Source organism: Arachis hypogaea, chromosome 5 (assembly GCF_003086295.3).
Source record: "Arachis hypogaea cultivar Tifrunner chromosome 5, arahy.Tifrunner.gnm2.J5K5, whole genome shotgun sequence".
Taxonomy (NCBI): domain Eukaryota; kingdom Viridiplantae; phylum Streptophyta; class Magnoliopsida; order Fabales; family Fabaceae; genus Arachis; species Arachis hypogaea.
In genome coordinates, this window is record NC_092040.1 from 3,726,481 (window position 1) to 3,743,014 (window position 16,534).

A 16,534-nucleotide genomic window follows, 5' to 3' on the forward strand; every position below is an offset into this window, starting at 1 on the left:
GAGACGTATCTCTGTGTCCTAGGTGTAATGCTGTCTTTGATGCTGAAGCAGCAGCAATCTTTGAGAAAGAATGAATGAAGAGAGAATTGGCTCATAAAGAGGAGCAGGCACGCCAAAGGCAACCGATACAGCGCGTAGAAGGTCAGAGTTCGAAGACCCCTCAGCCAAGTATGACTGCACCATTAAGCGGATTCCACGCAATAGGTGTTCAGTGGATTCGGAACTGTCAGGAGTTCCAGAGACGGGACCATTTGTATCGACGCAATCCACAATGGGGACATCGGGGATCTCCTTGAAACCAATACCCTTATTATCGTGGTCATGCTAGAGGGTATCCTAGAGGCAGAGGGGGAATGATAAATTTTAATCAGAGTAAGAAACCTCAGTCAAAAGTAAGCAAAGAAGTGAGTAAGGGGGCAACGCCTACTGTATATTCTCGAATCGTCTTTCCTTCTGATGGAGAGACTTATCCAAAGGGGATTCCATTGCCTGCAAAGATAGAAAAAGGCAAGACAATAGCCCAATCCTCAGGGGTCGACAAAAACAAAGAGGTTGACGTTGATGAAGAGTATTTTGACGAAGGGGATGATGACATGATCAGAACGATTTCGATTATTCCTACAGAGTATCTGGGTGAGTAAGAAGGTGACCCAGAGGAAGATTATGACATGGAGGATGAGGAAGCTTTTTCTTTCATTCGAAGTGAGGATGAGCCAGGGTATTTTCTTTGGCCTACTGAAAGACATATGTCTCATCTCCGCCCACTTCACATAACCAATACCTTGAGCGGGATCAAAGTAAACAAGGTCTTGATTGATGGTGGGGCGGCAATTAGTCTTTTGCCTGAAAGGATGCTGATGAAAGTGGGAAAGCATCTTGATGATTTAGTCCCCATAAATATTGCTGTGACGGATTTTAGTGGAACCTCGACTCCAGCAAAAGGGTGGGTCACTTTGACTGTGAAGGTTGGTTCATCTGAGCGAAACACTGTGTTCGTGGTAGTTCCATCGAAGGCAAGTTATAACGCTTTGTTGGGGTGAGACTGGATCCATGGTGTAGGGGATGTACCTTCTACTGTGCATCAAAGCATATTTCTTTGGTCAAAGGATGGCAAACCCGAAGTCATCAGGGCAGATTCGAATCTTTATGTCGAACAACTGCACGTTGATTTCAGGGGATACAATCCTAAATTGAAACCTCTAAAGGTTGACTGATGAACGGAAATTGTGTGCCGGTAAAAAATTTCACAAATGAAATCTCGTTGAAAATATAGTTCTAAACTAACAAACAACTCCTCAATAAAAAATTTGGTTGTCACAAGTGTAAACCCCTATAAAAATAAACTGAAGTATTTAAACCTCGGGTCGTCTCTCAAGAAATTGCAGGGTCGTGTTCTTGTTACTGGTTAGGAAGTATGTTTTGGGGTTTTGAAGATAAGAAACAAGAAATGTAAATGGCAAAGGAAATAAACAAACAACTAAGAAAGCTCTTGGCAAGGAATGAGAATTGGAAGTCCTATCCTTATTATCATCATCAGTTGTGATGAGAATTGTCCATTGCTCCACTTAGTTAACCTCTAATTATGAAGGAAAGTCAAGTGGATATAATCAACTTGAGTCCACAAGTCCTAGTCAAATCACAATAAAAGACTAGCTTTAATGGCATTCAAGTTAATTAGCAACTTCTAATTATCAATCAACAAAAGAGAGTTTGATAATTCAAGAGTCACGAATTACTCAACACAAGCCAAGAGAAGAAAAACCTAACTCATAACTAAAAGAGACAATTCATCAAACACATAGAATGTAATAAAGGTACATCAAACACATCAAGGCATCTAGTGGAATCAAAGGTGAATTAAATTTAGCTAAATTAAATTTAGCTAATTAAAGGTCTAAAAAGCATGTTTTCAAACTTAATCACAAATTAGGAGACAATCATGAAACCATGCCATTTCATTGAATAAATGTGAGAAAAAGATGATAAAATCCCTTAAATTAAGCACAAGATAAACCCTAAAAATGGGGTTTATCATTGACCGGACACTGAATTCTTATAACTGTCAAGGTTGCTACCTGTCTTCGGAAGGCCTCTCAATAAAGTTGTGTTACCTAGATTTGGGGTTTGCTCCAACTGGTTGGGATTGTCCGACTTGAAGATCTCTCAGAGGTTGCCCTATGGACCAGGTTGAGGAAGTTTTCGATTACCTGATAACATTACATAATTATTTAAGTAATTTTCATTTTGTAGAAAATAAAGATGGTTCTTCTGATGAAGTTGAATCACATCGGGTTAGTACTCTTTCTAAGTATGATAATATCGATTCGACGTCTTCAGTCGAATTTAGTTATAATTTTACTGCTTCTTATAATGAAAGTAATGATGCAAGCCGGACTGCCGATTTGATAGCAGAGGCTCATTGTGTAGAAAATCGAAGTAATGATAATGAATTAAATGATTCAGTTCTTTCTATTTCTAATGATACTATTGATTTCACTTTTGATTGCATCTATGATCTAGAACCGTTAGGTTTTGAGAAATATTTGGTAAAAGATGATAATCATTATAAAGGGTTTAAATCTCAAGATCCTTTAGAGGAAGTTAATCTAGGAACTCTTGATTATGTTCGAATTACATATATATGTAAAGATCTTGTTGATTCTTTTTGAACTGAACTCTTAAATCCTTTACATGAGTTTAAGGATTATTTTGCATGAGATTATCATGAGATGCTTGGTCTCGGTCGTTCACTGGTAGAACATCGATTAGCATTAAAACTGAATGTTAGACCTATGAAGCAAACTCCAAGACGGTTTGCTCCAGAAATCAATGAAAAAATTAAAGAAGAAATAGAACGCCTGGTTAAGGCAAAGTTTATTCGAACTGCACGCTATGTTGAGTGGGTTTCGAATATTGTCCCAGTGATGAAGAAAAATGGGAAGTTAAGAGTGTGCATTGATTTTCGAGATTTGAATAATGCTACTCCAAAGGATGAATAGTTTATGCCAATTGCAGATATGTTAATTGATTCTATAGCAGGAAATAAAATCCTTAGTTTTATGGACCGTTATTCAGGATATAACCAAATCTTCATTGCAGAGGATGACCTGTCCAAAACTGCTTTCCGTTGTCCTGGGGCGTTAAGCACTTATGAGTGGATGGTTATGTCTTTTGGTTTGAAAAATGATGGTTCAACATATCAGCGAGCAATGAATGCTATTTTCCATGAGTTTATCGGAAAATTTATGGAGGTTTATATTGATGATGTCATGGTCAAATCGATTTCAGTGAGTCAACACATCGACCACTTGAGAAAAGCATTTGTTACCATGAGGAAGAAGGGATTAAAAATGAATCCTTTAAAATGTGCTTTTGGTGTATCGGCTGAAAACTTTTTAGGTTTCGTTGTTCATAAAAAAGGAATTGCAATTGATAAGAATAAAGCGGATGCCATATTGGCGTTATCTGCACCAAAATCGAAAAAAGAAGTGCAGTCTTTTTTGGGCAAAGTGAATTATCTTCGAAGGTTTATTTCGAATCTTTCTGATCGAACTCGAGTGTTTGCCCCTTTAGTAAAGCTAAAGAATGACTCACAGTGTGAATGGATAAAGGAGCATCAGTTAGCGTTCAATTCGATTAAGGCTTATTTATCTAAAGTTCTGATTATGGCGAATGTTCGTCCACATGAGCCCTTAAAATTATACACTGCAACATCTGAGAACACCATTGGGTGTATGTTAGCCCAAGATGATGAAAACGGGAATGAGCGGGTGGTTTACTACCTTAGTTGAGTTTTAACTGATATCAAAACAAGGTATTCCCCGATTGAGAAATTGTGTTTGTCTCTGTATCATGCTTGTATGAAATTAAAGTGTTATATGGTGGCTAAATCGGTAAAAGTTGTAGCGCAAACTAATCTCGTTAAATATATGTTAAGTTTTCCAATGCTACGAGGGCGTTTAGGGAAATGAATGTTAGCATTGACAGAGTTTGATTTGCAATATGCCCCAGCCAAGGCTGTAAAAGGACAGGTCATTGCAGATTTTCTTGTGGATAATTTGAAAGATCTAAATGACCAGGGAGCAAATTTAATCAATATAGAAGTCGATTATTGGAAGTTATATTTTGATGGACCGAAGCATAAACGCAGGGGTTGGAATTCTTATTATTTCGCCAGAGGGTATTCCATCAGAATTTTTGTTCGAATGAAAATACCCTTGTTCGAATAATGTGGCAGAGTACGAAGCTTTGATTTTGGGTCTCGAAATATTAATTGGTAAAGGAGCTTTGGAAGTTCAAATATTAGGGGATTCTCAATTGGTATTAAAGCAGTTATCAAAGGAGTTTAAGTGTAATAATGAGACGTTACAAAAATACTTAATAACTGCTTGAGAGTTGTTAACTGCTTTTCAAAAAGTTTCTTTGGTTCACATTCCCAGAGTTCACAATGAAATTGCTAATGAATTAGTCCAAATCGCTTCGAGATATAGGATTGGTCCAGAAACTCTCAAGAAATTGGCTGGTGCTCATCAAATATTAGTGCCTGCAAATGAAAGAGAAGTTTTGTGTGTAAATGAATGGGAAAGTACTGATTGGAGAAAGCCTATTGCTTAGTACTTAAAATATCCCAGTATTCGAGTCGATAGAAAGATAAAGTTGCAAGCAATAAATTTTGTCTTGATGGCTGATGAGTTGTATAAGAAAGGGATCGATGGGAGTTTATCAAGATACTTAAGCTTAGATGGTCAGAGTATTGCTTTGGGAGAAGTCCACAATGGGATATGTGGTCCCCATCAGGCAGGAAAGAAGATGAAATGGGTGTTATATCGCAATCATGTGTATTGGCCATCTATGATAAAAGATTGTATTGATTATGCGAAGGCATGACAAGAATGTCAGAAACATGGTTCGATACAGCAGATTTCAGCGTCTGAGTTGCATTCGATAATAAAACCATGGCCGTTTAGAGGTTGGGCTTTAGATTTGATTGGGTTGATTCATCCTCCTTCGTCAAAACAACACAAGTTTATCTTAGTAGCGATTGATTATTTCACAAAATGGGTTGAAGTAGTTCCCCTAATAGAAGTTGGTCAAGGTGAAATAATAGACTTTATTGAGGAACATATTATCCATCGATTTGGGATTCCTCAAACATTAAGTACTGATCAAGGAACTATGTTTACTGGTCAGCGAATAAAAAATTTTGCAGCCTCGAGGAGAATCAATATGGTTACTTCAACTCCTTATTATGCGCAGGCTAATGGGCAAGTAGAGGCAGCAAATAAGAGGTTAAGCCAGGTATTATGGGCTTATAGAAATTCGCCAAGAGTTTCAACGGGTACTTCACCCTATAAATTAGTTTATGGCCATGATGCGGTATTGCCATTAGAAATAAATTTAAATACTTTGAGGGTGTCAAAGCAAAGTGGTTTGCCAGTTGATGATTATTGGAATGCGATGTTTGATGAGCTAAATAAATTAGATTCAGAGCGAATATTGCCACTTGAAAATATAATTCGACAAAAAGAAAGTATTGTTCGAAGTTATAATCGTCGAATCAAGGAAAAATCTTTTGGTATAGGCAAGTTGGTTTTGAAAGTTATTTTGCCAATGGAAAAGAAATTGAAATTTTTTGGCAAATGGTCCCACGCTTGGGAAGGCCCTTTTCAAGTGATAGGGACATATTCTGGAAATGCTTATGAGATTAAGGATATTGAGTCAGAAAAAATAATTAACTCGATCAATGGAAAATACTTGAAGCAATATTACTATTGTCTAAATTAAAATTAAAATATGCATAAGTCCAGGGAAATAAAAACCATTACAGAAATAAAGTCTGAAAGAAAGAAAATCAAGGTGCCAGGAATTTTGCCAAGTCTGAACGTAGCTTTGCCCTTTTATTGTCCAAAGTGGAAAGTGCTTCAATTTGCTTGAACTTATCAAACTGGACTTGTTCAAATTGTTTCTCGTGTTTCTCTTGCTTGGTCTCAATAGAAATAATTTCTTGAATGATCTGATGTTGTTCTTGCTGGGCAGTAGTCAGAGGAATGCCTATTGCTGCCTGCCTTTTACTTACTTTGGCAAGTTTTTCATTAGTTTGGGCTAGTTCTGCTTCAAGCCTCATTTCTTCCTTGTCATAGAAAACTTGAACAGAAATGGCATGGGTGATCCTCAGGTCAAATTCTTCACGAGAAGCTTTTTTTGGTTGAAGAGCAGAAGCACAACTATTTATTTCAGTTTTGATTTTAGCTTCTTCATTTTCAATTTCTTGAAGTTGATATTGAGAGGCTATACTATTATTGGCAAGCTCTTTGATTTGTTGGACTATGGCAGAATACGGGGTAGAAGTTGGAAATTCAAAGGTAGAATTCAAGAAATCAGATAAAAGTTAATTGAGGAGGGTATCCTTGATCCATGCAGCAGGTGGGTGATCCAAGAGTTTGAGAAGCAACCGGAGTTGCTCTTGAGTGTCAACATCCAACTCGAATAAAGGACTAGATGAAGTAGGTTTAGGAAGTGTTGGAGCAGGAACAGGCACTTCGTCTTCTTGAATAACTCGATTTAAAACGGAAATCAAGTTAGCCAATGTAGCACTAGTAGGTGGTAGAAGCTCCTAAATTTCCAGATCCTAATCCAGTGAGAGTTTGAAATCCAGCTTGTTGCGGAGGGCTAGAAAACCCCTGAGTTTATAGGGCTTTGGATCGAGATGAGTCTGAATTTGTTGTTTCAGCAACTCGAGAGATAGAATTGGAGTCTGGAGCTACTTGGTTCTCAACAGAGATTGCAACCTGGTTGTTTGGTGAGCTCGACTCGAGTATCTGAGTGTCTGTTAGAGAGTGCTGCGACGGATCCATTGTCATATCAACCACTTGTGTTACATGGGAAGGTGGAAAAACATTATGAAGTGGTTGAGTAGACCCTATGACTTGAATTGAGCCATGAGATGTGGAATATCCTGAATCAAGATGTGTTGTTGAGGTGGTTGATCAGGTGCCACAGGAGGTGTAATTGAATGTGCAGCAGTAGTAGGCTGAATATAAAAGGTACACAATTATAAGTTAAAATTTATTTCAATTTAAATGAAACACATATAGAGATGGTTGTGTTACCAGATTAACTCTTGATCTTTGAATTTGAGAGTCAGGATCCGAATCAGCTGTGTCTTCTGATTGAGGAGAAGCAGCAAGAATGTTTCGAATGTTCTGTTCACTCCCATCAGAACTCTCACTTGACGGTTGCAACTATAACTGATAAGGAAATTAGGAGTTAATATATATATATATATATATATATATATATATATATATATGATTTGCAAAATGTGTTAGTTCGAAGTATATGTGATGCACCACTATTTCGTGGTACATCTTGTGCTTAATTGAGTGGATTTTATCCACTAGTCTCACACTTATTCATTGAATTTGCATGTTTCACATTTTCCTTCCTGATTTTGTACTATGATTGGAAATATGCTTCTTTGGTCTTAATTTTGCTATGTTTAGTCCTCTTTTATTACCATTCGATACTGTGATATGTGTCTTAAGTGTTTTCAGAGATTACATGGCAGGAATGACTTACAGGATGGAAAGGAAGCATGTAAAAGCGGAAGGAATACAAGAAGCCGAAGGAACTGTAAAGTTGTCAACCCTGACCTCTTTGCACTCAATCGATCATAACTTGACCTACGGAGGTCCAAATGAGGCGGTTCCAGTTGCATTGGAAAGCTAACATCTGGGGCTTCGCAAAAGTATATAATTTGTCATAGTTGACCGGGCGTTTAAGGATGCGCACGTGCAAAGTACGCGCACGCGCACATTGGCGAAAAGTCCATCGGCGCGCCTGGCGCATACGTGTGAATGAGCCGCGACCTGTACGTATCAAAAATTGCCCCCAGCAATTTCTAGGCTATTTTTGACCCAGTTCTCAGCCAAAAAAACACATATTAGAGGCTGGGAGTGGAGCAGAATAAAAAAATCATTCATTCAATCATTATTCATCAATCATCTCATAATTCATAATTTAGGTTTTAGATGTAGATTCTAGAGAGAGAGGCTCTCTCCTCTCTCTTAGGTTTTAGGATTTAGGATTTCTCTTCTACTCTTATTGATTACTCATTGTTATTACTTTAGTTTGTAAACTTTTGATGATAGATTCAAATTTCCATATTAATGCAATTGATTGTTTGGATTTTATTATCTCCTATTGCTTTTCTATGTTTTTATGTTATGCCCTCCAAGTACTTGACAAAATGCTTAGAAGGTTGTTAGAGTAGGATTATATGTTCTTGGCTTGGTTGAGTAATTGGAGACACTTGAGTTATCAAACTCCTTGTTGATTGAAATTCTTTGCCAATTAATTTGAAATCCAATAACTCTGGACTTTCCTAAGGAAGGACTAGGACTTGAGGAATCAAATTAATTTATCCACTTAACTTACCTTCATAGTTAGAGGTTAACAAAGTGGGGGCAAAATCCAATTCTCATCGCAAGTGATAAGGATAACTAAGATAGGACATCCAGTTCTCATACCTTGCCAATGAGCTTTTCTAGTTATTAGTTTATTACTTTTGCCATTTTATTATTGTTGCTTCTTATCTTAAAAACCCCAAAAATATACCTTTACATAACCAATAACAAGAGCACCTCCCTGCAATTCCTTGAGAGACGACCCGAGGTTTAAATACTTCGATTATCAATTTTATTAGGGGTTTGTTACTTGTGATAAACAAGTTTTTGTACGAAAGGATTTTATTGGTTTAGAAACTATACTTTCAACGGGATTTTATTTATGAAATTCTAGACCATGCAAAATTTTGTTCGTCAATATGGTTATGCGCAAAATAGTAAGTGAATAGTGGTTACCTTTCTGGAAGTTCTGGTAGGAGTCCTTCGACTTTTGTGTTGTAGTTGTCGAGAAGAGATCGTGATATCAGCCTTTCTTTTTTGTGATCTCTTGGGAGAACCTTCGGCAGTAGGGTCTGTTCGAATGGCAGATTGTTGGATTGCCTCTAAAGTTCGATTGTATCTGAAATAGTAGGCAGTCCACCATTCGCGACAAGACTTAGTAATATATGAACTGCGATCGTAAACAAGGAAATTAAAATGGTCCTTGTGTTCTTGATTTGTTGCGAGGAGAAAATCGAGGTCCCGTTGGGAAGGTAGAGTAACATGGCAAAATGGCTTGTTGTTTCGAGGAAAAGGGATTGGAATGGCCTGTCAAAATTCCAATTGTCTGGCTGTAAAATGAGGAGCGTATAAGGTCACCTTGAGCTTTTCCTTTTTGTGCTGGGTAACACTATAGGAATTACTTGAAAAGCTAGCATATTTGTCCAACTTCGATTAGCCAGTTCACTTTTCTCTGTATCATGTGGGAAGAGCAAGCGATCAAGCCACGCAGGACCACGGTTTCGATGCAAAAAAGGGGCGAAATCGAAATCTTCATTGTCAAAATCTTTACAGGAATGGAAGAGAGAAAAAATAGTCCAGAATCGGTCCTCATCCGATTGTGTATTTGGGAAGTTAGGTTTGTAATCAACTAATTGAAAACCTTCGATGTACTTTTTATCAGTGCTACCACTTCCAGGCTTCGTCATAAATTTTTTGAAAATGGCATTGAGCCATAGTTGGAGAAGCCAAAGAGGGTCACCTGTACTGATTATGCTGTTGTCTCGAAGACAATGAATGAAGTGACCAAACTCTTCAAAAACATGCCCTAGAAGAAGCTTGGCCAAGTTAAGAACTTTCTTTTCATGAAGTAGAGCAGCCAAGAGAAGGAAGAGCTTTAACATCTGGACGCTTCGGGAACAGAAAAGGATTACGTTCAGCCAATAGAACAAAAAGGCTACATGTTCATCATCTGTAATGTCAGTGCTTTCTTCACCCATGTTATTAGCAATAAAATCATTGTAAGAATTGGTTAAGGCAACATTGTAGCAATATTGTATTGGCGCTCAGACTGCATGTTAGGAATACAGTCTGGAGAATTTATTGGCAGTTCTGTGATAGCAGCTACGTCTAAAAGGGACATTCTGATCATTCCACAAAGAAGGTAGAAGTTGTTGGTTGTTCTGTTCCAGAAGCAAGTCACAGTCCCAATCATCCAAGGGAGCATTGCAAGTGAGAAATGGGAGAGCCTTAGCAGTTTCTGTATTCCTATAGCTCCCCAATCAGCATTCTTTGTGGGTTCAAGGCATTGGTACCAGGCTGTGAAATCGAATCCTCGAGGATTAATCTTTGGATTATTCCTGAAGGATTTTTGATTGATGAACTGGGAGATGTTGAAAGCCTGGTTAATCAATAGATCTTCCCCTTCAGTACTAGGGAAGAAAATAAGTTTTTTTGTTTGTCCTCTCTAGGGATTCAATCGGTCCGAGAAAACAATGAGTGTCTGCACCTACTATGAAGGGAATTAAAATTCTGGTATCATTAATTTGCAGTTGAGGATCGTCAATGACTTTATCATTGACTTGATTTAGAAAACGAAGGGCTGTTGGAGTTGGTGGTGCTATTACAGGGCCTTTACCCTTGTCTTGGGAAGCAGCATGCGAAGAGGAACCGGCCATTGTTGAATAGAGATAAAAGGAACAAAAGATTGAAGATTTTGTAAGGAGGTTTGATGTAAGAAGGATGCAGAGAACAATGAGTTCAGGAAAAAATTTGAACAAGGATGAGATTGGTGAATTTAAAGTGTTATTGTAGCCGTTACTATAGAAGGAATGCGAATAAAGGTAACTTCGCAAAGAAGATGAAGTGGAAGAAAGAGGAAGCGTGAGTCTCGGAAAATGTGTTGAGTGGGTCAGTATTAATGGGAAGTTAAATGATAGTTATTACTGATTTAAAAATTGAAGTTTGAATTTGGATTAAGTGTTTTATCTTCCAAATGATGTTATCGAAGGCAAACACATTAATCCAATGGGGCAATTTGTTGATCGAAAAATATTTTCGATAAAGATAAATGGTTCGAAGTAGTAAAGCGGTCGAAGACATAAGCAGTTTTTCTATTCCAAAGCCTTTCGATGAATCAAGCAAGTTGAATCGAACAAGGTACTCGAATCAGGTGATCGAAATAAGTTATTCAAATAAGTGATTCGAGTAATTATGGTAGTGGAGAAGTTAGAGGCTTCCATCACGCGATGAAATCATGGGAAACGTTTAAGCGGGAACGGTTACCAAAGAGAATGCATTTAAGGCTGTAATCTTGTAATTAATTGTAATTAATTGTCAGTTACCTAAATTGGATTATAAATACTAGGAAGTCTTAGGGAATAAGTGTTGGAACTTTAACTCAGAAAAACACTCAAGCACACTCACATCTCAGGGAATTTCTGAGTATGCGATCGAGTAACTTTTCTGTAGGGTTCATTCCATGTTTTTATTCTTTCAATTTATCTTTCAGTAAACTTTATCTTTTCAAGTAAATTTATCTTCCAAGTATTCTTCATCTTCATTGTCTAATTTACATTTCTGCACTTTAAATTTTCATGTCAAAGCCCTTTGACCCAGTCGAAGGCATTTTACTACTTTTTTTCAATTTCAACGCAAATTTTTTCATTTTCAGTATATTTTTTTTCGAAAATTTTACTTTTTATTTCTTTTCTTAATTTATAAATTTTAATTTTTTTTTTTTAATCTAATCGAAGATACTTTGAAATACTCTTAAAAAATTAGTACATACAAAGAAAAATAAGTTTTACTCTTAAATTACTAGATATTAAATTACCATTAATTTAAAAAAATAGACAAAACAATTTCAATAATAATAAAATGAAAGTGGTATTTGGGAGAAGTATTTAGTACGCAAGCATAACAATTGGAGTAAGAAGCGTATAATTGAGTTCGTTGGTTACAAAATAGAAATGTATAACTCCGATCGTTTTATATATAGGCAACAAAAGTTAGCTAATTGTTTTTTTTTTTATAAATATAATATAAATCGGAAAGTCATGTTGAGATCCTCTCCCACTTCAGTAAAGTTAGATTCTCGAGTGCACTAAACTTGGATACTCTGGGTCCCGCCATAGAAGTTCGTAAAGTTTCGTTACATTTTCAAGTATTTTGGCTAGGGCTCGCAGTATATGCGCTATCTGCGCCTATCTGCGGATGCTAAATTTGGATTAAACTATTTGAGTAGGGTTATTTCCTCGATTAATAGGATATAGTGTGAGTTTGTCTAGGGATAGAGTAAGATAGGATGAATTTAGAGTATATTTTATTCTATTCTACTTGTATCTGATCTCTAATATATTATATAATATATATGTAAAAATTATGTATATAATAAAAAAAAGTGAATGTTGAATTTATAATCTTCTTCTTATAAAAATTTAAAATAATCATTAAACTAATTAATGATTATATTATTTATAATTTTATATTAATTTTTTTTAAGATTTTATTTTTTAAATTTTAATTTAAATTTAATTTTTTATTTTCTATTTTATTAACGTGTATATGAAAGTTTGGAATGGTTAAATTTTATATTTACTTAAAAAATTTTACTTTTTTTGGGGTAGGTCGAGTAAAGTAGGGTGTAGAATTTTACACTGCGAGTAAAGTTAGGGTTGAGGGATTCTCAACCCGCAGATAGAGTAGGATAGAGTTTTAAGAAAATTTTTAATTCGCGGATAGGATTAGAATAAAATTCAAACCTTACCTTTTCTTACCTATTGCCACCCTAATTTTGTCCATCTAAAAAGTTTAACTTATTTAATAAAAAATTAATATTCTAAAAATGATATTAAGAACAAATATAAGGAGGTGTACTAAAAAAATATTAAATTTTCATACAGTTTTTGTATGTCTATTTAAAAATATAAAATTTTTTATTTTTTAAATCTGATAATTTTATGCTAAATGAGTTTTTTTTAATTATTTTTCTCAACGAGTTGTTAAACAAAAGATTGAAAAAAAATTCTAGAAATCTATTTCTTTTTTATTTACTCTTTCAATAATTTTCTAAATGTTCTAACAAAATATTAGATCAAATATATAAATTATTTTCTACTTATAAAAAAATATGTATTTTATCAAATTAAAATAATTTTATTGAAAATTAAAATTTTAATATTAAACCAATAATTTGGTTTTATATTTTCTTACATTTTCAGGTGGGAGAAGAGGTGCTTTTCATTTGAGAAAGAAGCCAAAGCGAAAGGATACAGTCCTATATATTTGATCATCCTTTTTAGTTACTGTTGATGGGTACAATAATATCATGAACCAACTAGCAAACATACACCGAGAAATTAAAGGATATATATGTACCTTTGAAAATGCTTTTACTTTAATTTTGAGCATGGTCACTACTACATGAGGTACAGCTTCAGGTGAGAAGCCAAATGTAGTAATCTATACTAAGAAAAGGTGGTCTCAAGAAGCATGCAATCCAGTTGGTTGGATAAATTCCCATCGCATTTTGAAAGACTCCATTTTATAGAGGACAAGAGCTTCCTAATTGCTTTTCTAACATTGGCAATGTACGTAAAGTGCAAAATAAATAAATCAAAATAACTGCTTCCACCAACTTAAAAGTCCATGACTGCATGCCCCGTTTAAATAATATAAGATGAGATAATGGAATAAATTAAAAAATTAGTGCAACACAAACCCCCACAATGCCTAATTAAAAATGTTATCATCGTAACTCCTAGCTTGTATACTTTAACACATATATATGCGCCAACTTTGTTTCTAATACTAATTGTTCAACTAAAATATAACACGTGTCATCTCCTCATTAAAATTGGAACAAAATCTTCTTCAATTAACTTGGATGTTGGAAGAATTTTGCGGCTGAGATCAAATTCATATAACAAAATCATTCCTGTCTCACTCATCCTACGTAAGTACGTCGTGCATATATGAAATGTATTATATGGCTACTTTTTCAACACAAAACTTGATTGATTTTTTATATATATTTCTAATTTTGATAAAAAATAACATAGTTTTATTCTTTATATAAGTTAAATTTTAATTATTAAAAAAAATATTTTGAGCGTCTTTATATAAATGACTCCTTTAATTAATATTTGAAAGAGTAAAAAAAAAGCAGTTTCTTTTTCCTAATATATATATATATATATATTTGAATGAGTTTAAAGCTGCAACCGAGCGGTTTGCTTGAGCAATAATGCAATATATGGTTGGAATTTGAAGTCAACCTAAATTAGGTTAACTATCTATTTCAGGAATGTCGTATTGAAATTCACTATATCATGCATGATAATCATTTCAGAAATGAGCTTGAACCTTGAACCTTGATATTTATAAACAATAGAACAAAAGCTAAAACAAACAAAAAAGCCAACACCCGAGCCAAAAGCGATAACCTTATATATTACTAAGGAAGCTTTTTGGTGATTAAAAGTGGCATAAATTTGACTTATAAATAAAATATTAATACATAACAAAAAAAACTAAATCTAATATTAAAATAATTCTCTTTTTTAGAATTTTTTATGATTATTTTTATCAAAATCATTTTTTATAATTATTTTCAAAAAATGACACTAAAATAATTTTTTAATTATATTTATAATTATTATTTTATTTTTAAAAAATAATTTTTTATAATTATTTTTATGATTATTTTTATTAAAATGATTTTTTTATAATTTTTAATTCTTTTATTATTATTATTTTTAATAATTTATAAAAATAACACTAAAATTATTTTTTATTTATTTTTATTTTTACTTTTTATTTTTATTTTTAAAAAATAATTTTTTATTATTATTGTTTGGAACGACGCATTTTTTACACCCGAAAGTAGTGCAAATTTGCAAGTGCATTATCAACTTTTTCCTTCATTTCTCTCTCTATAAAACGGCCCTTGCTTATGATCAAACACCATATCACTTTCTCTCATGGCCCAAACCAAGATCGTGGTTTTAGCTCTGATCTTGCTTGCATTGATTGTTATTCACGACTACTCCATTGACAGAATAAGTAGCATGGATTCAGCTGATGAGGCCAACATGTGGTGCCTCCCGCCACCACTTGATCAACAACAAATGCCACGGTGGCAGTTGTCGGTAAAACTGCCATGTCGCCACCTTCACGCAACGGTGTTGGTGGATTTCAGTCCGCACAGCATGCTGTTAGGCATAACGTTCCACATTCCATTCACAAACAAGGCTTGCGCTTCTCTTCACTGGGTTATTTATACTTTTTAATATCGGTTTCCACCTTCAACTAACTCATATTTGGATTTCGTTCAAATATGTTTTTAATCAAAGTAAAAGAAAAAAAAAAGTTGAGAGATTAAACGTCTATTTACAAAAACTAATATATTTGTTATGATTCACAAGTCAAAAAGGTTTGGGATTGAGAGATGAAATTGGTTGTTGTCTTGTTGCGATAATCAAATAAAGGATCAGATCATCATCCTCACTACCACCATTTCTGACCGCCAGTTTCCCAGCCTCACAGCCTCGGTCTCAATTCTCATTAGTTATTACCAAACGCTACCTTATAGCTCTTGGGTGGGCTAAATCTAATAATAGTGAGGAAACTAGTTCATGACTTACTAGTAGTTACAGCAAAATATGCAAAAATCCAATCGACCCAATGGAATTTATTCCAACATCGATTGGACGAAACACTGAAGCAATTGACTGTAAGAAGAAGAAGGAACACTGTACTATTTCTATCTCTTTCGGTGTGTGTGGTTCTATCTCTTTCGGTGTGTGTGTGGTTGGGGGAATTATAAATAATTCTTAAAAATTTTAATATGAAAATATTATATATCCATGTTTGGTTCAAAGTTTGAAAAACTATTTTTAAGTAAGTTTGATTCTACGGAATCAAAATACTATCATTTCAATTTCCATCTTCCCCTTGGGTATATGTGATTTCCATGAGAATAGAATCTTTGTAACAAAGTAATACTTGAACCACACACACTCTTTGTGTAATTGTATTCATGAGTTATATAATATATTTGTCATCTGTATATCATTTTTTTTCTTTTAACTATTTATATTTTATTTTAATATTATTTAGTTATAATAATATTATTGAAAATATATATTGTTAAAATAAAATAAAAACATTGAATATTATTTTTAATTATAAAAATATTAATAATATTTATTATATAAATCAGCATTTATTTTACACATTTTTTTTCCTTTAACATAATTTCATACTTCTTTTTCTTTCTCTTTTTTCATTTTTGTTAATTTTTTACGCAACTAAAATTTAGTTGATGATCATAATTTTTTTTTTAATTGCTAAACATATGTACTAAGTGATTGAGTAATTGCATTCATTAATTTTTTTATTTCTTTGTATAATTGTATTCATAAATTATAGTGTCTTTGACGTTTATATATCCCTTCTTTTTTTAACAATTTATATTTTTTTAAATATCATTTAGTTGTCATAATATTATTAAAAATACATTTTGTTACAATTTATTAAAAATAAAATTAAAAAATTGAATGTCCTTTTTAATTATCAAAACATTAATAATATTCATATTTGTATTTTATCTAATAATTTTATCATTGTATCATAGTATTTAAAATTTT

At 34.0% G+C, this 16,534-nt stretch overlaps 2 protein-coding genes across 2 annotated transcripts; both read left to right on the top strand.

The window, feature by feature from the left end:
• The first annotated feature begins 668 nt into the window (after nucleotides 1-668).
• On the top strand, nucleotides 669-2,999 carry LOC112799912 (uncharacterized). Its single transcript, XM_025841902.1, has 4 exons — nucleotides 669-1,036; nucleotides 2,068-2,186; nucleotides 2,251-2,546; nucleotides 2,799-2,999. The coding sequence occupies exons 1-4, from the start codon at nucleotides 669-671 to the stop codon at nucleotides 2,997-2,999; spliced, it is 984 nt and encodes a 327-aa protein (XP_025697687.1).
• A 1,681-nt stretch (nucleotides 3,000-4,680) lies between these two features.
• Nucleotides 4,681-5,784, top strand: LOC112799913 (uncharacterized). The gene is made up of 2 exons (XM_025841903.1): nucleotides 4,681-4,864; nucleotides 5,210-5,784. Exons 1-2 carry the CDS (start codon nucleotides 4,681-4,683, stop codon nucleotides 5,782-5,784), a joined length of 759 nt encoding a protein of 252 aa, XP_025697688.1.
• Nucleotides 5,785-16,534: the final 10,750 nt, after the last annotated feature.